The following is a 24,421-nucleotide window of genomic DNA, read 5'->3' on the forward strand; positions in this document are numbered from 1 at the left end:
GGGCCAATGTCGATCCTTAAGGAACTGTGGACAGGGACCAACATCGATCCTGAAACGAAAACAACATACGAGTATGTTATAGATCTCCAGGAGCGACTGCAAGACACCTGCAAGATAGCGCACGAAGAACTCCTGAAGGCGAAAATGACACAGAAGAAATATTACCATAGGAAAGCAAGAGTTCGACACCTATCACCCGGCGACAAAGTATTGCTGTTGCTACCATCAGATAAGAATAAATTGATCTTGACATGGAAGGGACCCTTCACAGTGCTTGAAAAACGCAGTGACTATGACTACGAGATAGATCTCGGAACTCGGAGAAGTCTTTTTCACATTAACCTTCCCAAGAAATACCACGAAAGGGAGCCCGAAAATGAAGCACAACAAGCTGAAGTTTCTGTGCAGTCAGACACTGTTGACGAGCGAGAAATTCCCTTTGTTGCCCTGCAACTAAGGGAAACATATAAAAATGTGTTAGTAGCGCCTAACTTGAACAGCCCGCAGACAGACGAAATTAATGAACTCTTGAGAGAGTTCCATGATGTATTTTCTGACGTGCCAGGGAAGACGGACCCCGTCGAGTGCAAGTTACACCTTACCACTGAAACACCGGTAAAGGTACGCCCGTACCCTATACCATTCTCCATCCAAGAAACTGTAGAAAAAGAAGTACAGGACATGCTATCACAAGGTATCATTGAGCCCTCGGAGTCCCCGTATCAAGCTCCAATCGTCGTGGTCAAGAAGAAACACGGGAACATCCGACTTTGCATTGATTTCAGACAGCTGAATCGAGTCGTCGTTACAGACAACGAACCGATACCACGAGTGGACATGATGTTTGCCAAGCTAGGTCAGAGCCGCTACTTTTCGATGTTCGACTTCACAAAAGGGTACTGGCAGGTGCCGATGCACAAAGCATCGAAGGCCCTCACCGCATTTCAGTCCTCTTCTGGCCTTTACCAATTCAGATTCATGCCTTTCGGCATCAAAACAGCACCTGCTGTGTTCACCCGACTAATGAGACGAGTGGTAGATGGAATACCGAACATCTATCACTATTTTGACGATGTGCTCATAGCCACACAAACTTGGGACGAGCACATGACAACTCTCACCAAGTTTCTGCAACGTGTCAGGGCAGCTCATCTGACAATAAAGCAACGAAAAGTGAGGTGGCTTTTGCCGAAGTGAAATTCTTGGGCACATCGTCGGGAACAATCTTCTCCGACCGCAGATTGAGACATTGGAGACGATTCAGGCCGCAAAGAGACCGAAGACGAAGAAAGAAGTTCGCTCCTTTTTAGGTCTAATCGGTTATTATCGAGATTTCGTCCCCAATTACTCCGCTGTAGTATCTCCTCTAACGGAACTCACTAGGAAGCGAGGTCCTAATAAGGTCATCTGGGAAGAATGCCATGAACAAGCATTTGTAACACTACAGCGTCTACTAACGTCTGGTACGGTACTGCGATCACCGGACTTACAAGAGCCATTCATATTGCGCACGGATGCATCTTCAACCAGCATTGGAGTCGTTTTAATGCAGCGTCACGACAGCATGTTGCATCCAGTAGCCTACGCAAGCCGTAAACTGCTCAAACGGGAGTCACGGTACTCAACAATCGAAAGAGAGGCGCTGGCTCTTGTGTGGGCTATCCAAAAGTTTCATGTGTACCTCTTCGGAAAGCGATTCGTGCTGCAAACTGACCACCTGCCTCTCACTTACATAAACTCCGCAAAACAAATCAACAGCCGAGTACTCCGCTGGAGTCTATTGCTTACTATGACTTCGTGGTTGAGTACATTATGGGCTCCGACAACATAGGTGCCGACTACCTCAGCCGCATTTGACTTCTCCGCTGGTTAGCGTTTAGTGGTGGCACAATTTTTTTTCATGTTGTCACCCTTTCCCTAACGCAATGGACTTCTGTAAATAATGTTATTGTTTCGGCTATTTTTTGCTTTTGTTTACTCTACCCCGTGCGCTTGTAAAGAGTTGTTTTCCCCCTAAACATCTTTCTTGAGCAGGGGGATATTGTAAGGAAAGGACACAAAAGCATGGTGTGTTAGGTACGATTTGTGGCAAAAAAAAAAAAAAAGGACTTAAAAACGCCGAGGAACGTCAAACCAAAACTGAAGAAGACGAGCGGAGGGCAGTTGGCACGAAGGCGATAACAAGAAATGGAAAAGAAGAGAAGAAGAAGGAACGTGCGAAAAAGAGCTCGAGGACTGAGGCCACGAAGACAGACGAAGCGGTGCGCCGCTAGAGAGGACGAGTTCCTGGCAGCGTTCCTGAACCGGACGTGGGACCCGTACGTGTCGGCCAGGTCGAGCTCCGGTGTGTCTGTTCGGGGTCGAGTCCGTCGGCCTGTACAAGGTTCAAGGACGGGGCCTGCTGAACGGCTCCTGCCTGGGTGCAGTGGCCGGGAGCAGGTTCGTGGGCGAGGCCTACCGGGTGTGGTCCTCGTGAGCCGTGGCCTGATCCTGGACCTCAAGAGTTGCGATCCTGACTGCTGGATTGGCCGCGACGTCCGACTCAACGGCGCTGCACACAATAGCGCATCCGTGTGCCGTCAGCTGTTCCAGCCGTGCCACCTTTGCCCTCGCGCACGTCGACGACCGCATCATGTCGGGACGACGGGGACCCAAACTGTGAGACAGTGGTTTCTTCTTACGAACCGGGAACTATACGCGCTGGACACTGAGTTAGCGTAGACACGAACTCTGCGCATATTAGTGGCGGTCTGTCTATCGTGCATGTTGCGTGATGCTTGGCGTATAGGGTTGGACATATAGTTTTATTTTCTCCTGTCACTTCCTTCTCTAGTGTACAATATAAAGCTTCTTTTGTTCGCTTAAATTGTTCATGTTAATCCTTTCTCGTCCTCTATAGACAAACATAGTGACGAACGTCCTTAACCATTACACTCGCAATAACTGGCATTTATTAGCATTTAGTCGCATGTTGCATCTAGTGCACCAGGAGGAAATTTCATTAGGATCTTACGACATAAAATGAACGTCAGCATAAATTTCAATAGGATCTTATTGCAGAAAATGAATGTCAGTATTTCTATAATGCAGTCATCAGCAAATCATTTATTTAATAGAATATTACTAGGCAAGTCATTGATATAATAAAGGGAAGAGGGCCCGAAACTAAGCCCTGAGGCCTACCAGGAGTAACAGGAGACTCTTCTTGAGAACTGTCATTGTTGATGGTAACGAAGCCAGTTTGGTCAGCGCGAAAGTATTCAATCTATGTTGTTATATTGTTACGGAGTCGTGACGCTGAGAAAGGCAGAGACGAGTTGTGCAAATGAAAAGTTTATTTAACTGGCCGAACTTGTGGTCATGTAAAAGAAAAGTCAGATGACAGCAAGACTTTAGCACTGGCAGCGGCGGGCAGAGCGTCGGCCGTCGATCAACTGACAAGCGGCGAAGCGTGTCGGCATCTATACACTTGCCATCGAACATTCTAGCGTTATCGCTAGCGAAGACGTAGGTTCCAAAATAATCTGAAAGGTTTATGAAGTGGGTATAACCTTAACAAAACGATCTATTACAGCCTCGAAGCTTTTCTAACATCGTAGGCACAGTTTGCGCTACACATAATGTAACGAGACGATAACAAAGCTTGAGGAAAGGAACGTGGCATTGCCCCCCTCTGAAAACGGCATCGTCCCGATGCTTTAACAAAAGATTAAAGTACAAAAATATTGAAAGAAAGTACAAGCAATATCCTACAATACAGCAATAACAACAAAATACACTGTTTCAGCTCGTTAACGCGCATGAAATGACTTGAGGCGCACAACATGAATGACTTCAGGTCGCGGTCGGCGTCGTCGAGAATTCATAATGCCGTCGGGGACAACCGCGTAGTCGAGTGGGCCGAGACGTCGCACTAAACTGTATGATCTGAAGTACCATCCCAGAAGTTTTTTACTGAGTTCACGTCGACGTATCGGCGCCCATACCCAAACACGCTCACCGGGCTGGTATTCCTCGAAGCGTTGTCGAAGATTATAACGTGTGGGGTGCTGACACCCCCTGTAAAGTTGTTTGCGCCGGGTGGCGCATGTGTCTTGCCCCAAAGCCGCAATTTGGGTGACGACTGCCGGGCGATAGGTGGCGTTGTCTTCGCGTTGAGCACCACTATCGTCCTCATCATCATGAGGTAGCACCGGCAGTGACTACTAGCGGAAGCGAGCCTTGGTGGCGGGCAAGAGCTCAGAGAGTCTCTTCTGCGCGTGGCGGTTGCCGCGAATGGTTGTCTCTAGCGTGGGTCCTCGATGCGTGGCATTGCGGGCTGCGACGCCGAGGGCCCGCGTGGTAAGTCATGCGTTGGTGACGCCACCTTGGCTGTGTTAGTGGGTTTGTTTTGTTGTGTGTTTGTCATGTTATTGTGTAACGATGTCCTAGCATACTACATAATGAGTTATGTATCAATTCGGCGGACGATATTGTCGTTATAAATTAGCAAAATAAACGTATGTATGTTATTTGGTTCCTACCGACCGCGTCTTCTGTGTCCGTTCACTCCAAGAGCGTGGCATGGTGCTTGCTCGCCATATCGAGATCCCACACTGGCTGTCCAACGCGGTGCTCTTGGAGTATCGGACGACAGCCAATTCGAGAGCCCACAAACGGCAACTATCCGTCATCTGTTGGTTCTTGATGAGGAGGCGAGCGAGTTGTTGGGCCTTTTCTGCGTGTTGAATGTACTCGATCACATCGAGGTTTTCTTCATCGGTGAAGTTGGGTAATATGGCGTCGAGCGTCGTTTCCGGGGTCCTTCCGTAGACCAGTTTGTATGGCATCACTTGCGTTCTTTTTTCAACGGCGGTGTTGTATGCGAAGGTTGCGTACGGAAGGATGGGATCCCGCGTCTTGTGTTCGACGTCGATGCACATGGCCAGCATGTCGGCAATGGTCTTATTAAGATGCTCGGTGAGGCCATTGGTCTGTGGATGTTAGGCGGTGGTCCTGCGGTGACTTGTCTGGCTGTACCTCAGGATCGCCTGAGTTAGGTTTGCCGTAAAGGCCGTGCCTCTGTCAGTAATGAGGACCTGTGGGGCTCTGTGACGCAAGACAATGCTTTCGACGAAGAACTTTACTACCTCGGCGGCACTGCATTTGGGCAGGGCCCTTGTCTCGGTGTAGCATGTGAGGTAGTGGGTAGCAACAACGATCCATTTGTTCCTGGAATTTGACATGGGGAATGTCCCCAATAAGTTCATGCCGATTTGCTGAAACGGCTGGCGAGGTGGTTCGTTAGGCTGGAGAAGTCCGGCTGGCCTAGTTGGCAGTGTCTTTTGTCGTTGGCAGTCCCGGCATGTCTTCAGATAATGAGTGATGTCGGCAAAAAGGTGTGGCCAGTAAGACTTCTCCTGTATTCCTGCGAGCGTACGGGAAACACCGAGGTGTCCTGCCATTGGGTCGTCGTGTAGAGCATCTAAAACTTCTGGACGTAATGCTGAAGGTATCACGACGAGGCAGTTGACCCGAAGTGGCGAGAAGTTTTTCTTGAGAAGAACGCCATTCCGAAAAAAAAAAACTACTCAGCTTCTAGTTTGAATACTATGGAAAAATGACAGCCTTGCCCTCCAGGTATTCTACAAGGCTCCTGAGTTCCGGGTCAGTTCGCTGTCGCTCGGCGAAGTCGTTGGCACTTATGGTTCCTAGGAAGCAGTCATCATCGGGAACTTCCTTCGGCGGTGGTTTGACGGGGACACGTGACAGGCAGTGGGCGTCAGAGTGTTTTCTTCCAGACTTGTAAACGACGGTAACATCGAATTCCTGGAGTCTCAGGCTCCACCGTGCGAGGCGACCTGAAGGGTCCTTCAAGTTAGCTAGCCAACACAAGGCATGGTGGTCGCTCACAACTTTGAAAGGCCTGCCGTAAAAGTAGGGCCGGAACTTCGATGTAGCCTAGAGGATTGCAAGGCACATCTTTTCTGTTGTGGAATAGTTGACCTCAACCTTTGTTAGCAACTGGCTAGCATATAACTGATGACTCTTTCCAGTCTGCTAGTCTTCAGCACAAGAACGGTGTCGAGACCAACATTGCTTGCGTCGATGTGTATTTCTGCCTCAGCGAATTCACCGAAACGCACAAGCAGCGGAGGCAACTGCAGTCGCCGTTTCAGTTCCTGAAGCGCTTCCTCTTGCAGACTTTCCCACTTAAACTCCATGTCAATCCTGGTAAGGTTAGTGAGTGCCTCTGCAATGCGGGCGAAGTTTTTGACGAACCGCCTGTAATAATAGGCGTATAGGCCAAGGAATTGACACACAACCTTCTTGTCAGTGGGTGGTGGGAAGTTTGCAATGTAAGCTGTTTTCTGCGGGTCGGGGCCAATGCCGGACTTGCTGATGACGTGGCCCAGGAAAAACAGCTCCTCGTATGCAAAGCAGCACTTTCCTACATTCAAGGTGAGTCCGGAGTTCTTGATAGCTTGCAGTACAGCTTCAAGGCGCCAGAGGTGTTCGTCGAAGTTTCAGAAAAACACCACGACGTTGTCCAGGTACACAAGGCAAGCCTGCCACTTTAAGCCGGCCAGTACTGAATCCATAGCACGTTAGAAAGTCGCGGGTGCCGAGCAAAGACCAAAGGGCATGACCTTGAACTCGAATAGGCTATCCGGTGTAATGAAGGAAGTTTTTTCTCAATCTCTCTCGTCGACTTCAGTCTGCCAATAGGCGATCTTGAGGTCCATCGAAGAAAAGAACCTCCCATTGTTAAGTCGATCCAGTGTGTCGCCTATCCAGGGCAGAGGATACCGTCCTTCTTCGTAATCTCGTTCAGGCGGCGATAGTCGACGCTTTTTGACTAACACAACATGTGACGCCCATGAACTCTTTGAAGGCTGGATAATGTCGTCACGTAGCATTTCGTCGACCTGCTTCTTTAAGACGTCACGTTCTCGTGTCAACACTCTGTATGGGCGCTGGCAGTGTGGCCTGGCACTCTCTTCTGTTAGAATCCGATGTTTTGCGACAGGAGTCTGTTGAATTTTTGATGAAGATTAAAAACACTCCTTATATTTTCGGAGCAGGGCTATGAGCTGTTCCTGCTTATGCATGGGAGGTTAGCGTTAACATTGAAAGCTAGTTGACAAGCTTGGTTCGTCATAGGAGCTCTGGTAGACTCAGTGAGGGCGAAAGCGTTGCTGGCTTCCACTATGTCTTCGATGTAGGCAACCGTGGTGGCTTCGCTCAAGTGCTTGCATTTGCTGCTGAAGTTCGAAAGCATCACTACTGCTTTCCCTCCTCGCATTTGGGCTACTCCTCTGGAACACAAATTTCGTGGTTGATAAACACATACTGGTTATCTTCAATGACTCCTTGCATGTTTGTTGCTATCTGTGTGGCAGCGGAAATGCTGACGCTGGAGCGAGGGGGAAAGGTGACTTGTTCTTCCAGCACATTTAAGGCATGATTTCTTGATCGCGTGTGCGGCAATAGTGCTTTTTCTTTCGATAGTGTTATCGACTTTGATCTGAAGTTGATGACTGCACCGTGAAGGTTCAAGAAGTCCATACCGAGAATGATGTTTCTGGAGCAATGTTGCAGGACCACAAAGCTTGCGGGGGAGGGGGGGGGGTAAATCCAGTTGTTAATAGAGACTCTTGCTGCGCAGATTCCTGCCGGCGTTATTAAGTGACCTCCAGTTGCCCGGATCTCAAGGCCTTCCCAGCGGTCTTCACTTTCTTCAACTTCGTAGCAAACGCTCCGCTGATGACGGAATAGTCAGCTCCGGTGTCGACGAGAGCTGTCACACTGTGGCCATCCATAACAACATCGAGGTCACTAGTTTGTTGTCGCACGTTGCAGTTAGGCCGTGGCGTCGAGTCACGACTACGCCGGCTTCCGTGTTGTGTCATTAAGTTGTGTTCAGCACGTGAGGTTCCGATGTTGCGGCTAGGTGGGGATACTGTCGTGTTCTGAAGGTTTCGTCGTGGCGTCGGCGGCGGATCTTCGGTAGTTCGTCGTACAGCAACCACTGTCGTACAGCAAGGACCGCCGTCGTACAGCAAACAATTAGTTGCTGCCCTTAGTTTTCCTAAGGATGCTGGCTAGGCGACCAGTCACGGATTGGTTCAGTGTAGAGCCGGCGGTGAGGTGAGTTGTTGCGGCCGGGCGACGGGGAACGGTATGGTCGTCGTTCTTGCCACCGTGCTCTGGTGATGTAATCGGCCATGTCGTGAGGTTTCTCACCCAGCTGCGGACGTGGCGCGTTGCTGGCAAATCCCCGGAGCCCCATCTGTCGGTACTGACAGCGTCGGTAGGTGTGGCCTGCCTCCCTACAGTGGTAGCAAGCAGGCGGTTGTCAGGGGCATGCCAAACGTTCGTTTTCCTTGGTGTGAGGCGCTGGCCAAGAGGAAAACGGTAGGGCACCGGTGATGGTGGCAGTGGCAGCGTCTGGCGCTGGAAGTTCGGCGGAGGGGCATCTTGGTGTAGGCGTGGAGGGGGGATGTAGCGTCGAGCAGCAGCAGCTTCGCTCATTGCTTGCGGCTGAGGCTGCGGTTCTTCGGAAACTCCAAGCGATCGCCGAACTTCTTTGCGGACAATGTCGGCAATCGAGTCTACTTGAGATTGGATGAAGGCAGCAGCTTCCGTAGCTCCTACCGCAGTTTCGCGTATGTCGTCGGAGCCAAGAGCGCGAACAGCTGCGCCGTCTTGCATCAATCGACGATCATACTGCCGGGTACACATTTCCAGAGTCTTCTCGATGGTCGTAGCCTCCGAGACAAACTCTTGAACTGATTTGGGTGGGTTTCGCAACGGCCCAGAGAAAAGGTCTTGCCTTACTTCTCGCATGAGCAAACAGACCTTCTTATCCTCGGTCATGTCAGGGTCAGTGAGTCGGAACAGGCGAATAATTTTTTCTGTGAAGATTGTGACGCTTTCGTTTGGAAGCTGCGCCCGTCTTTCCAGCACAGCTGCGGTCTTTTCTTTTCGTGCAACGCTTGTGAACATTTTCAAGAATGTGCCACAGGACAGGTCCCAGGTTTGAAGTGATGACTCATGGTTTTCAAACCAGATCCTCGCCGCGTCTTCCAAGTAAAAGTAGACACGGCGCAGCTTTTCTTCCAAGTCTCACTGGTTCAAGGCAGCCACTCGGTCATATGTTTCCAGCCAGGTCTTCGCTTCTGATGAACCATGGAATGTCGGTGGCTCTCTCGGCTGCTGCATTACGACCGTTGCGGGCTTTGGTACAGGGGCAGTCATAGTGGTCACTGTAGTAGTGGTGGCCTTGGGCTTGAGAATGTCATCAGGTAGAGCCCCGTACTCTTGATGTAGTTCTCGCTGCCTGCGGCTAGCTCGCTGATCGAGGTTGGCTTCAGCGTCCTCTTCACGGCGTGGGCTTGGCTCACGGCTGGAGGAGGGCGTTCGGTACATGGGCCGGCATTCACCTCCACCAGATTTCACAGAGCCGTGAGCTGACAAAGGTAGAGACGACTTGTGCAAATGAAAGTGTTTATTTAATTGGCCGAACTTGTGGTCATGTAAAAGTCAGATTACAGCAAGACTTTAGCACTGATATTGGCAGCCAAAGCCATCGATAAACTGACAAGCGGCGAAGCGTGTTGGCATTTATACACTTGCCATCGAACACTCTAGCGTTATTGCTAGTGGCGACGTAGGTTCCAGAATAATCTGAAAGGTTCACGAGGTGGACGTAATCTTAACAAAACAATCTACTACAGCCTTGAAGCTTCTCTAACACTGTAGGCACGGTTTGCGCTGGACATAGTGTAACGGGGCGATAACAAAACTTGAGGAAAGGAATAAGATATTGCCATCAATGTTTATTATACAAAGTTTAAAACACGGTAACTGGTGAGAAACACAATAAGAAGCTTTAGAGAAGTCTAAAAATACACAATCAACAACAAGCCACAGAAAAGTCATGTGTGAACGAAACCAGTGGTGTTTCACAATAAAATGGCTACAAAAGCTATATTGAGCGGGAAATGAGAATGGATTTGTATCTAGTGCGACGTGATTTATTCACGTACAACTGTACTAGAAGGCCGAGGAATGCCAGCAGGCCAAAATCCAAGCAAGTGCAAGCTAGGCTCACGCAAGTGTATCTTACTATTCTTCAGCTTACCAGTCTCTTCTCATCATTACACATTGAATATTTGAAGTTTCGTTATACCTTAATTAACTCCCCACAATTCCTCCTACTCAGTGAATACATATCACCCGCAAGACGAACAACTACCCGAAATTACCATCAGCTGAACATGTCTACTTTTTTCCATCAAACAGTGGTGTTTACATCCACAGTTTTTTTTTTGTTCATTCAATATAATTGTGGAAAGCTCTGCCTGGTTATGTTTGATCCTCATCACTTTCTGACTTCTTATTGTACATTACTAATCACCGATGTTCATCAAACTTTATTATACTTTTTTATGTGCTGTATGTGCCCTGCTGTGATGATTCTTTATATATTATATTTGCCCACTCTTGCGATAGCCCTTAGGAGCTGCAGTATGTTGAAATAAATAAATATAATAAATGTTTGCAAGCTGGCCAAGAATGGCATTATCACAAATCATTTTTAGTCTTTGCTGTTAAAATCTTGCTTTCCCACAGATCATAATGCGTTTCACAAACAGGTGGATTGATTGCAGCACGCAGGATACTTGTTGTGCGTGACGTGGGTGCGCGAATATTCAAAATTTTGAATATTTTTCTAATAGTGTTTGCTATTCCATTTGATGCACGTGGTAATTCTACCATTCGAACAATTCGAACTCTCCAAAGACAAATACTGTGAGCTTTGATTGACAGTAACCCCCTTTCATATTTTTATTATGCTTCACCTCACCACATTCTCGTATTGCGGCAAAGCTGTTGTTGAAGCTCCCCTACAATTGCAAATGTACAAACTCGAGGAAACGCTAATTCCAACATAGATATCATGAATATTCCAGAGGTGGGTGCTAAATTAGTGCTGCTTTAGACCTGATATTTGGGCAGGAAGTCTGATGGATGCCAAAAATTTTTAGCTGCATCAGTTGGGTTTCCAACTGATGCAGCTAAATGCAGATGTTGAAAGAGGGGGAGAAGCTGAGAATATGGCATCTTTGTCTTTCATATGAGGAGTGTTGCCGGCAACACTTTGATTTCGCTGAATCAAGTACTAATAATTTTTTAGCTCTGCATTGCCTCATTCTTGATAAGACAACTATGAAACACCATTACGCGAGAGTTCAATCAACCTAGCGAAAAGAAACACTTTGATGTTGGTATATCTTATAAGAATATGCTTAGGAACACTGTCAACATTTTTCTTTTTTTGCCACAATTTTGCTTCAAACAATGTATTAGAAGATACATAAATATTGTGGGGCTGGTATCACCCTCTTTAGTGTCATTTGTGCCTCATGGCATGTGTCTCGTGAATAGGCCGCATTTATGGTTCACAACGATCAAGCTGTAGGTGGCACAGTGCTTGTGGAGGGTTCACCATAATTATTGTTAGCCCCAGCAGTGACGGCTAGCGTCCCAGCAGCACACGAAACATGCCTTCGGTGCCTGGTGGCTGAGGTGAGAGGTTGTTTCCTGACAGGGTCCCACAGCATGTGGCAACTGCCAGCCGCTGTCGTGGGTCTCTCGTGGTGCATCGAACATCAGCGAGGCTGTCTTCGCGTTCCTTTGTGTTTGTTATGTTGATTGAGTGAATTGGAATATTTTACAAAGTTGTTTTAGCGTAGCGTACAGTAGACTCGCAATAATTCAAACTATGATAATTCATACTTTCGGTTAATTCAAACAAAATTCAATTTTTTAGTTGGCCCTCTATTTTTTCAATGTATTTAAAAACCTTTGAATTCAAACTCCATCGTCCGGTTAATTCATACTTTTTGCAGTTTCATACCAGAAAATATCTGATGCTTTCTCACCACTATTTAAAAATTTGTGTGCTTATATATTCCTAACAGTCTAAAAATAAAAAGAGGTGCCGCAGGCCTTCAATAAAAAAACGCTAGCCTCGTAAGCAAATGTTTGAAACAAAGCACACGCATGGTGAACCGTGACGCTTCTGTGAAGTGGTATAGAGAGCTTTGTGCTAAAGGAACATATAGCAAAGAAGCAGTTGGCAATTCACATTTTCTTTAAAAGGTCTTATCAGCAGTATAAGGCCGATAAGCTTGTGAACTTTACCCCTCTGCTTTCTGTTCATTGCATACCATTGGGTTTAAAATCGCTTAAAAAATTTTAATTCTCATAAAATCAATGCTTAATCATAATGCGTGGCATCACCTCACCCACAGTCATATAGTATCTGAAAACTTCTGATGATTCAAATGTGTTGATAATTGAAACAAAATTCAGAGGTCCCCTCAAGTTTCAATTAATGAGAGTCGACTGTATTTGATTCAACTGGCGATATCGTTGACATAAAAGTAATAGAATAAATATACACAATGTTTGGTTTGCTTTGACAGCATCTGCTGTCGTCGTGTGTTCCGAGAGTAGCGTTCTCAATTTGAGACGCCACAATATTCAAGAAATATTCTAAAAATATTCTACTTGCAGTCATGCTTCAATAGACTTAAACCTCGATACAACGAAGCCGGATATAACAAAGCACTGGTTATAAAAAAGTAAATAAAAAATAGCCTTGCAATTTCTAACGAAGTAAATAAAAAATAACCTTGCAATAGATATAGTTTAGGGATAAACCTTTATAGCGAATTTTCTGATATAAGGAACTTATTTTCCTGTAAGATGCGACTTTGTTAAAATGAGGTTTGAGTCTATTCGAATTCACTTTGCAGTCAAGTTTTTGCTATTCACACAGCTTTATTAAACAAGGAAAGGAACCTTTTTTGGAGAATGATGGATAGAATGATCTAGCTTGAAAGAAGTATTGATCCGTTACGTGCACGGGATCTCACAGAGTAAAAAAAGGTTGCTGGAAGTTTTGTGGTAACTAGGCTGAGCATTGGTGCAACAGACTCACGAGGTCGGTGGAGACGAGGATGCGGCAGCGATAGGCTTTCAGGCACACAAGGGCCTTGATGCGCTCGGACTGTGTCAGGGCTCCACTGAGCAGCAGCGCCCTGTGGCCTGCGTGGCGAAGTTTCTCCTCCAGAGACTGCGCTCTTCAGAGAGAGAGAGAGAGAGAAAGAATGAGTGTGCGCACATGATCTCAATATTAAAACATCTCATGGGGCAATGAATGACCTGAAAAACTGTTACCAATAGAGGCACACTATCAAGCCATCACTGAAGCTTAGCAGCTTAGGTGTTTAAAAAGAAGCAATAAAGAAACCTTTCAACAGCTTTTTTAGAGAACAGCTCTTAGGCACTCATTGGCATTGATGGCATAGCCAATAGACATAAAGAAATACAATGAGAAAAACAAATATATACCCAGGATCAAATGAAATTTGGAACCCAACTTTCTGCACGGCAGTCAAGTATTCTACACTGGTACTTCAAACTCCATTGCATAAAGACCCTATACAGGTGCCATGTTGGGCAAGGAATTGTGTTAACTTATATAATATAGCATAGTAGAAGAGTAAAATAGCAACCAGTCATCGCACAACGAGTGTGAAGTTTAGAGCTTGCCACCCTCTGTAAAGTTTTCGACGTCGACGTACATAGCCAGCGCGTTGGCGATTGTCTTGTTTAATTGCTCAGTGAGGCCGTTGGTCTGTGCATGGTAAGCTATTGTCCAGCGGCACTTGTCTGACTCTCTGCCAAGATCGCTTGAGTCAAATCCACAGTGAAGCCCGTACCTCTGTCAGTAATGAGGATCTCTGGGGCACCGTGACACAGGACAATGTTCTCCACGAAGAACTTTTCTACCTCGGGGACACTGCCTACGGGCAGCGCCTTTGTCTTGGCGTAGCGGGTGAAGTAGTCAGTCAGTAGAAGAGGCATAGCCAACAAGGAGTGGCACACCGAACATGCGCCCCCCCCCCCCCCCCAATATTTTTTTCGCCTTGGCAAAGAGAGCCTAAATTAACCATTCCAAAAGAGTGCCCCCCCCCCCCCCCCCCTCGAAATTTTTGGCTACTCCCCTGTACAGAAGCTACGACGATCCACTTGTTTTTGGAATACGACGTCTGGAAAGGTCCGTGTAGGTCCTTGCTAATTTGCTGGAATGACCGCCGGAGTGGAACGATGGGCTGCGGAAGTCTAGATGGCTTAGTTGGAAGTATCTTCCATCACTGAGAGTCTCGGCAGGTTTTTACGTAGTCGGTGACGTCGGCACTGAGGCAAGACCAGTAGTACTTTTCCTGTATCCTCCCTAGCGCACGAAATATCCTAATGTGTACAGTCACCGGGTCGTCATGCAGAGCATCCAGAACTTATGTATGTAACACCGAAGATACTACGATGAGTTAGTTAGCCCGACCTGGCGAGAAGTTTTTCTTGACGAGGACACCGTTACGCAAGAAAAACGATGCCAGTCCTCGCTTGAATACCTATGGAACAACGGCAGCCTTGCCTCCGAGGTATTCCACAAGGCTCCTGATTTCAAGGTCGGCATGTTGTCATTCTGCAAGAGCATTGACCCTTAAGGTTTCAAGGAAGCTACCGCGGTCCTTGTTGTCCTGCGGCGGTAGGTCAACGAGGGCGCGGGACAGGCAGTCTACATCAGAGTGCCTTCGCCCTGACTTGTAAACGACGATGATATTGAATTTCTGAAGCCCCAGACTCTACCCTGCGAGGTGACCTGAAGTGTCCTTCAAGTTAGGTAGTCAACAGAGGGCATGGTGGTCGCTCACAACTTTGCAAGGCCTGCTGTAAAGGTAGGGACGAAACTTGGAGGTAGCCCAAATGACAGCAAGACACTCCTTTTCTATTGTGGTCGCCTTAGATAGCGATCGCCTTGCATAAATAACTGTTGACCCTTTCAAGTCTGTCAGTATCCTGCACTAAGATGGCTTCGAGCCCTATACTGCTAGTGTTGGTGTGGATTTCCATGTCGGTATCTTCGTCAAAATGAGCAAGTATCAACGGTGTCTAAAGGCGTCGTTTTAGTACTTGAAAAGCTTTCTCGTGCGGTGTTTCCCACGTGAACTCGACATCAGTTTTTGTAAGGTTAATGAGTGGCTCGGCAGTATGGGCAAGATTTTTGACAAAACACCTGTGATAGATGCACAGGCGATGGCTGTTTTCTTCTGTGGGTCGGGGCATACTCCGAATTTGCTGATCACGTATCCCAACAACAAGAGTTCCTTGTATACAAAGTGGAATTTTTTTGGCTTCGGAGTGAGCCCGGAGGCCTTGATTGCTTGAAATACAACTTCAAGGCACTGGGGATGCTCGTTGAAGCTTGAGGAAAACCAAAAAAATTTGTCCAAGTACACCAGGCAAGTCTGCCACTTTAATCCAGCCAGCACGGCATCCATAACGCGCCGAAACTTCGCAGGCGCCGAGCAAAGACCAATGAGCATGACCTTGAACTGGAAGAAGCCCTCTGGTGTAATGAAGGCAGTCTTTTTTCGGTCTCGCTTGTCTACTTCAATTTGCCAGTAGCCTGTCTTGAGGCCCATCGATGAAAAGTATGTCACGTAGTGGAATCGATCAAGGGCGTCATCTATTTGGGGAAGAGGATATATGTCCTTCTTTGTGACCTTTTTGAGATGCCGATATTAAATGCAGAAGCATTGTACTCTCTCCTTTTTATTCCCTAACACCACCAGTGACGCCCATGGACTCTTTGAAAGTTGAATAATGTCGGCGCATAGCATTTTATCGACTTCTTTCTTTATAGCCTCACGTTCTCGCGTCAAAGCTCTGTACAGGCTCTGATGAAGTGTCCTGACATTTTCTTCTGTTACGATTCGATGTTTGCAACAGGGGTCTATCAAATTCTTGACGACGACAAAAAGCAGTTCTTGTATTTCAAAAGCAGGTTTCTTAGCTGTGCTTGTTTATGCGCCAAAAGACTCTGATTAATGTCGAAAGCTGCTTGAAGGATTAGAGTCATCAAAGTAGATTCGGCAGAATTGGTGAGGGCAAAAGTGTTGCTGGCTTCCAGTATTTCTTCCATGTAGGCAACCGTCGTGCCTTTACTGATGTGCTCGTACTCATTGCTGAAATTCATGAGCATCACTGCTCTCTTCCTCTCAGCAGCTTGGCGATTCCTCTTGCGATGCAAATATTGCGGTTGACCAACAGGTGCTGATTGCCTGCAATGACGCCTTCGAAGTCTTCTGGTTTCGGAGTGCGGACGGAAATGATGACACTTGAGCGAGGCTGAATGGTGACTTGTTCTTCCAGCACATTCGAAGCGTGGCTTCCTGGCAGCATGCACAGCGGTAACGCTTTCTCTGTGGATAGTGTTATCGACATTGTTCTCAGGTCGATGACGGCACTATGACGGCTTAAGAAGTCCATACCAAGGATGACATCTCTCGAGCAGTTCTGTAGCACGATGAGGCTTGTGGGATAAATCTGAATGTTAATGGTGATTCTGGCTGTGCAGATTCCTGCCAGCGTAACTAGGCAACCTCAAGCTGTGCGGATTTCGGCACTTCCTTGGCGGTCAAAACTTTCTTCAACTTCGCAACGAACATTCCACTAATGACGGAATCGTCTTAACAGAATGATCTACAATAATTGCAAACCTTCTCGAACAATGAGGTGCGGTTTGGACTGAGCATTGCTGACCCAGGCTTTGTGGACGAAAATGGAATCAAACAAAAGTAAAATAAATAACGCGCATAGCAATATACACTACAGTGAAAAAACTCTTTGATATGTACCTGCTGGGAACGGCGGCACAGCTATGCATAAACGTACTATACACATTAACCACCAGCTACAAATTTGTATTTCCTGACGTATGCCATTGCCACCAACAAAGGAATGCAGTGCAATACCATTGTTACGTTCTACCGGCCATAGGCCGGCCGCGGTGACAAGGAAATCAGTCGATGTGGCAGTGCAAACCAACAAGCCTTTATTTCGAGCTCGGAAATATATATAGGAAAGCAAGAGGAGAGAAAGAAGGAAAGTTTTACAATGACGCATGCGCCGAGGGGCGTCATTTGGCCGGACTTGTTATCTGCAGCATTCCTTCCCCCTAGGAGCCGTAGCGTTCCACGGGCTTTCTGATTCTTGTGGACCGACGTAACTCGGGGACAGGGCTTTCGGAAAGGTCATCCGCTTCGCATTTCGGAGCATCCTGGGTGGTTCGGTGTTGTCCCTCGGGTGGCGGTTCTTCTGGAGTCGCTGTTTCTCGGCTTGCACCTGTGTCGGATGAACGTTTTCGCACCTGGTCGACATGACGTCGAACGACGCCGTCTTCCGTTGCTACAGTGACGAGACGTGCCCCACTCGTCGATTTCACTTTGCCTGGCGTCCACTTGTCCCCAACACCGTAGTTGCGCACATAGACGGCATCTCCAGGAGCGAAGTACCAACTCGCAGACTCAGCACCTGGATTCTTCGGCAATTCGTGGTTCCTGGGAGAAAAGCAAATATCCAGTCTAGTACGCAAACGGTAACCCAAAAGTAGCTCAGACGGCGAAACCCCTGAAGCTTGTGGCGAATTCCTATAGTTACAAAGAATTCTTGACAGAGCCGTTGACAGTTCTACTCCGGGCATTCTCTTCAACCCATCCTTAAGGGTTCGCACGGCGCGTTCTGCGAGCCCATTGCTTTGAGGGTGGTAAGGAGGGGTACGAATGTGCTCGATTCCATTTTTCTGCACAAATTGAGCAAATTCTGCCCCTGTAAAAGGCGTACCGTTGTCGGTAACTATGGTGCGCGGTAATCCAAAACGGCTGAACAAGGTTCGCATAGAATCCACCGTTGCATTAGCGGTTGCTCGCGATACTGGAATGGCTTCTATCCAATTGCTGTGTGCATCCACGATTACCAACAGCATTTTGTTGGAAATAGGTCCTGCGTAATCTGCGTGCAACCGCGACCACCTCTCACGCGAAATTGGCCAACTGACGCGGTTCCGTTCCGGGGGCATAGGCAAAGCTTGCACACAATTTTTGCAGTCTGAAGCGGCCCTCTGGATGTCTTGATCCAGACCGGGCCACCAAAAGCTAACCCTTGCCCTTGTCTTCATGGTGGACGCTCCCTGATGCGATTCGTGCAACAATTTCAATAGCTTCTCACGCGCCGTTCTTGGTATCACTACCCGATGGCCCCAGAATAACATGCCCTTCTCGACAGACAACTCATGTCGCCTTTTCCAGTATTCGACCATTTCTCTGCTGTCACCCGCGACGGAAGGCCATCCTTCAGTCACGTACCTACATACTTCTTGTAAAACGGCGTCCGCTTCTGTGAGTGCTTGAAGTTCTTTGTGCGAAACCGCGGGCTCGTCCAGCTGGTCAATGAGAAGCACCATTTCCGTGAGGTTTTCCGTTTCTGCTTCCGGCTCCTGCAAGGATTGTGGTAAGCGGCTTAGGGCATCAGAGATTAACATCTGACTGCCGGGTTTACAAATAAGCTTGTATTTATACGCGCCGAGCAAAAGCGCCCATCGCTGAATGCGTGCGGCAGCCATAACAGAAGTCTGACGGTCCGGTCTCAGTAGCCCCAGCAAAGGACGGTGATCTGTTACTAACGTGAACTCCCGACCCAAGAGGTAATCGCGGAACCGTGTCACGCCAAACACTAAGGCTAAAGCTTCTCGCTCGATTTGAGAGTACTTCATTTCAGCTGAGGTGAGCGTTCGTGACCGGAACCCAATTGGCCTGTCTTCGCCATTTATACGGTGAAACAGGGTAGCACCGACACCGTAAGGGGAAGCGTCGCATTCCAGCAGCAACTCCAGCTGCGGATCAAAATACGTTAGCACTGGGGCCGAACACAAAGCGCTCTTTGCCTTCTGAAATGCCGAGTTTTCTTTCGTGTGCCAAACCCATTTTGCGCCTTTTTCAAGAAGCTTATACAAAGGTGCAAGCACAGTGGAAAGATTTGGCAGAAACTTATTGTAAAAAGTGACCATTCCTAAAAAGGATCGCAACTCAGCAACATTTCGTGGCAACGGGGCCAGTCTGATTGCGTCGACGTTCTTTTCGAGCGGATGTAGTCCCTCGGTATCAATACGATGTCCCAGATACGTCACCGACGATTCACAAAACCTGCACTTTTCTGCACGAAGCTTGATGCCGTACTCGCGGAATCGCTGCAACACTGCTTCCAGATTAGCATTTTCATTGTTGTTGCTCTCGGCTATCAGCACATCATCCAGATATGCCTGTGTCCCTGGCAGCCCTTGTAGCACCGATTCAATCTTCCGTTGGAATATCGCAGGAGCTGACGCGATGCCAAACGGCAATCTATTGTAGCAGAACAGCCCCTTCGGTGTATTTATCACTGCTAGTTTCCGCGAGTCTTCATCTAGCTCGACCTGGTTGTATGCATCGCGAAGGTCCAATATACTGAATTTCTTCCCTCCACGTAAATTTGCAAATATGTCGTCTATGACAGGCAATGGGTACTGCTCAACCTCGCACACTGGGTTTAAAGTCACCTTGAAATCACCGCATATGCGCACCGTTCCGTCCTTCTTCAAAACTGGAACAATGGGCGTCGCCCATTCGGAATGAGGAACTGGAGAGATTATGCCAGCGGATACTAATCTGTCAAGCTCCTTTGACACTTTATCGCGAAGTGCAAAAGGAATTTTTCTTGCCTTGAAAAACTTGGGGGTTGATCCGGTCTTGATATGCAGTCGGGCCGGCGGACCTTTCATGAGACCAGTGCCCTCAGTGAAAAGGTCAGCGTTTTTCTGGAGCAGCTTCGGAATGACCTCCTGGGCTTGGCTTGACCTTGAAGGCTGCGGATACACGTTGAGAACCTGGATACATTCGTCGGTTAATTTTTTTAGCAGATCCCGACCGCAAAGACTGGGCCCCTCGCAGTCTAAAACAGTCAAAGTACATTGCACTGTTGTACCTTCGTAGGAAACCGGCATTGTTATTGCGCCGAGAAGCGGAAGTCTGCCCAGATAGCATGAAAGCTGTAGTTCTGACTTCTGTAGCTGCGGCCACTGATGACAGTACGTCTCGTAGATGCTCTTAGGAATGACGCAAACAGGCGAGCCCGTATCGATGTCCATCGTTACTTGAATGCCGTTCCACGCGAATTCCTTTCTTATAGGGGGTATGAGCGAGCGTTTAGTGGTCAACGACCAAATCTGCGACGCACTGTTATCACTGTCTTCCGTTTCTGTCGCCTGTGCTGTCACTGCTAGCATTCTGCTTGTTTTGTCGTTCACCGCGCACATTCTGGCTAAATGCCCTCGCCGTGTACATTTGAAGCATCTGCGCTGGATTAGGCGACAAGCATTGGTTCTGTGACCCTGCTTTCCACAACAATTGCATTGTTGTACGCCCGCCGTCTTCGCGCGCGACTCATATTGAGCACTCAACTTGAGCAAACTCGCTTGCTCTTTGTCCGAAGTAATACCTTGCGAATCGCGTTCGGCGCTTTCTGCGGCCAGGGCAAGGGCCTCGGCTTCTTGAAGATTAAGGTCTTTCTTTGCTAGCAGCTGCTTTTGCAAATTCTTGGACCTGACTCCACACACAATACGGTCCCTTATCATTCTGTCCAGCATCGTCGAAAAGTTGCAATTCTGGGCCATCTGTCGAATTGCCACAATAAATGCATGCACAGACTCCCCTTCTTGCTGGCAGCGATGGAAGAATTTGAAACTTTCTGAAATTTCATTCGGCACTGGGTCGTAGTAGCTGTTTAACGTCTGCACAACTTCCGCGTAGGTCAGAGCATTAGGTTTCTTCGGCGCTACTTTCCCGTTCAAGATTTCAATTGTCTTTGTTCCAAGCGCGGCTACCAGCAGGGCCCTCTTCTTAGCATCGTCCTTCACATCATTAGCTTCAAAGTAAGCCTCCACCTTTACCAAGTACGCCTGCCACTTATCTTTTGCGTCTTCGAATTCCGGTAGCTGGTGTGCCATGGCTGGTGGGTTCGTTCTGCAGGCCGTCGCTTGTGGGCATATGCTGGCCTTCTTGCTGCTGTAGAATCCTCGTCGCCACTGTTACGTTCTACCGGCCATAGGCCGGCCGCGGTGACAAGGAAATCAGTCGATGTGGCAGTGCAAACCAACAAGCCTTTATTTCGAGCTCGGAAATATATATAGGAAAGCAAGAGGAGAGAAAGAAGGAAAGTTTTACAATGACGCATGCGCCGAGGGGCGTCATTTGGCCGGACTTGTTATCTGCAGCAACCATAAAGCCATTTCTCCTTATTTGACAATGGGGAGAAAGCATTGTTACTCTCCCACAATCGTCCAATAGCACGTGGTGGCGATGCCAAGGAAAATTTTGAAACTACTGCAGGGTCCAGGATGTGCAGCGTGGTACTTATAGTGACAGAACGGACATAATTGACTGTCTGAGATATATGGTTTCCGTGGTCTGCTTCTAAAAAAAAAACTGATGCAATTTTTTAAAATGTGGTATAGTCGCAGAGAGCCAAATTGTCCACTAGTTAGTTGCATGCAGCACTTAGCCTAGTCAGCCCACTCCAAGACTATTGATCCGTTTGCTATAGAATACGCCCACTCTGTCTCAGACCATGAAGAGACGAGGCGACTAGCCTGTTGGGATAACACGGCGTTGACAAGCTTTCTGCAAGCGATGCACACTTCGTGATGGTCCATCAGTCCTACCAGCAAATAGATGCGCCTTTGGGCTGCCGCTTAAATAAAGCGTGCAGTTTGGTTACAACAATACTGCGCTTGTTGTACCGCACGAGTGTTAGCCTCAATACAGCAAGGTTTTTTTATGCCCAAAACCCGCTATTTTTAACTCTGCAACAACGAACTGCTTCCATTTCTGGAAAATGATGCACGCCTATTAAAAGTGTGCAGTTAGCTTAAAGCGGTGCAACGCCACATGCATTCCCAAGCAAATAGCTGGGAATGCTTCCTGTGATAAGGCTTTTCGTGAGCGGTAAGTCGTAACAGAGCATTTGTCAGTGGTCACCACTTTGGCTTCGTTCTTTTTTTATGATTATCTACAAAAACATCACCGCACTTTCTGCATAAGTAGAAATAATTCATTGACTAACCTCCGCACTTATCAAAATGACAAAAAACCAGTTGCAGCACATTATGGCGTCTGCAAGTTCAGGGGTGCAGTAAACATTTATGGCACCAAATGTCATTGCGGTACACAGTTGGTACACACTAACTGGCAGGCATATTTCAAACCACTACGGCTTAAGCGGTTCGCAAATGAATTAGTCTCGATAAGACTCAGTCAGGAATTCGCTGACGCCACCTAGGATTACTACAACAAAAGTACATTTGCCAATGAAAAGGTAGTTTCCTTTTTTTGTTCTAAATTTTGAAGGAGGGGGATGGCACATCTGCGCATGCGCCTGCAAGCGCAAGAACAACGGAAAGGCAAAAACGTCAGCTTGAGCGGTGCAGGCCCGCCTGCCCGCCTTGCGCACACCCGCGCGCAATAACTAGCTCTTGTTCTCGTCTGGGAGTCGTCAGGGCCACAAGCGCGTCATGCGCGCCGCTATCGCTTCGCACTTTGTCGGCAGCATGCACGTTGGCATGCATGCACGGGCCAAAATAATGAAATCAAGGGCAAAATTACTAGATTGACAATGGCTAAAATTTGCAATATCAAGCATGTCTCACGCTGTTACTCTGTTACATATATGTCACAAATACATGTACATTTATGAAGTTACGGCAGAAAATAAAAAAAAAAATTCGTAATATCGAGGAATATGTTATATGCAGGTTTGTTATAGGCACGTTTCATCATCATCAGCCTGACTACGCCCACTACAGAGCAAAAGCCTCTCCCATGATCCACCAATCAACCCAGCCTTGTGCCTTCCGTTGCCACGTTATTACCGCAAACTTTTTAATCTCATCGGCCCACTTAACTCTCTGTCTCCCCTTCGTGCCTTTGCCTTCTCTAGAAACACAGTCAGTTACTTTTAATGATCACCGGTTAACCTGTCTACGTGCTACGTGTCCGGCCCATGGTAATTTTTTTTTTCTTGATTTCAACTATGACATCCTTTAACCCGGTTTGTTACCTAACCCACTTTGCTCTCTTCTTCTCTCTTAATGTTACACCTATCATTTTCCTTTCCATCGCTCGCTGTGTCATCCTCAATTTCAGCTGAGGCCTCTTTGTAAGCCTCCAGGTTTCTGCTCCGTAGGTAAGTACTGGCAAGATGCAACTGTTATATGCCTTCCTCTTGAGGAAATGTGGTAATTTACCAGTCATGATATGAGAGTGCTTGCCAAGTGTGCTTCACCCCATTCTTATTCTTCTAGTTACTTCAGTCTTGTGGTTCGGCTCTGCGCTTATTACCTGTCCTAAGCAGACATACTCGTTAACAACTTCCAGCACCTCTCTACTTATCACGAAGTGCTGTTTTCTGCCGAGATTGTTGCACATTACTTTAGTTTTGTGCATATTATTTTCAGACCTACTTTTCTGCTTTCCGTGTTTGGTTCAGTAATCATGAACTGTACTTCATCCTCTGAGTTACTCGTCAAGGCAATGTCATCAGCGAATTGCAGGTTAATAAGGTACTCTCCATTAACTCTTATCCCTAACTCTTCCCAGTCTAGGGTTCTTAATACCTCCTGTAAACACGCGGTGAATAGCATTGGAGCGATTGTCTCCCTGCCTTACACCCTATATTATTGGGATTCTTTCACTTTCCTTATGAAGAACTATGGTGGCTGTGGATCCTCTGTAGATTTCTTTCAGTATACTTATGTAGGGTTCTTCGATGCCCTGATTCCGTAGTGCCTGCATTACTGCTGATGTCTCGATTGAGTCAAACGCTTTCTCGTAATCTATGAAAGCTATGTACAGGGGTTGGTTGTATTCAGCGCATTTCTCTATTACCTGACTGATATTATGAATATGGTCTATTGTGAATTAGCCGGTACGAAATCCTGCTTGGTCCTTTAGGCTGATTGAACTCTATTATCATCTTAAATTTATTAGCTATTATTTTTGTAAATAGTTTGTAGAGAATGGAGAGCAAGCTGATCGGCCTGTAATTTTTCAAGTCCTTGACGTCTCCTTTCTGATGAATTGAGATAATGTTGGCGTTCCAAGATTGTGGTACCCTTCTTGCCAGACACACTTTGTATATAAGGTGGCTAATTTTTTAAGACAATTTCTCTGCCATCTTTCGGGAGATCCATTGTTACTTTATCCTCACCAGCAGCTTTGCCTCTTTGCATTCCTTCTCGGGCTTTCCTTACTTCCCCTGTCGTTACTGGTAGGATGTTGAATTCTCTTGGACTATTATAATTTCTCGCAATACCATCCTGGTTCTTTTGACTTCTGTACAGCTCTTAGTAGAACTTTTAGCCATCTCGACTGCCCTATCCATATTGATTATGACATTGCCTTCCTTGTTTCTCAATGCATACATTCGATGT

General features: G+C 47.2%; 1 protein-coding gene across 13 annotated transcripts in view; it reads right to left on the reverse strand.

The window, feature by feature from the left end:
* Positions 1 to 24,421, reverse strand: part of LOC119173579 (uncharacterized) — a 343,373-nt gene that overhangs the window by 81,480 nt on the left and 237,472 nt on the right. For all 13 annotated transcript variants that reach the window (XR_012895552.1, XM_075896344.1, XM_037424386.2 and 10 more), the window contains one exon: positions 12,995 to 13,136. Coding sequence is in view for 12 of the 13 variants with exons in the window: in XM_075896344.1 (XP_075752459.1) it covers positions 12,995 to 13,136 (142 nt within the window). In the remaining variant the exon portion in view is untranslated. The remainder of the gene's footprint in view (positions 1 to 12,994; positions 13,137 to 24,421) is intronic.

The sequence above is a fragment of the Rhipicephalus microplus genome, chromosome 5 (assembly GCF_043290135.1).
Source record: "Rhipicephalus microplus isolate Deutch F79 chromosome 5, USDA_Rmic, whole genome shotgun sequence".
Classification (NCBI taxonomy): Eukaryota; Metazoa; Arthropoda; class Arachnida; order Ixodida; family Ixodidae; genus Rhipicephalus; species Rhipicephalus microplus.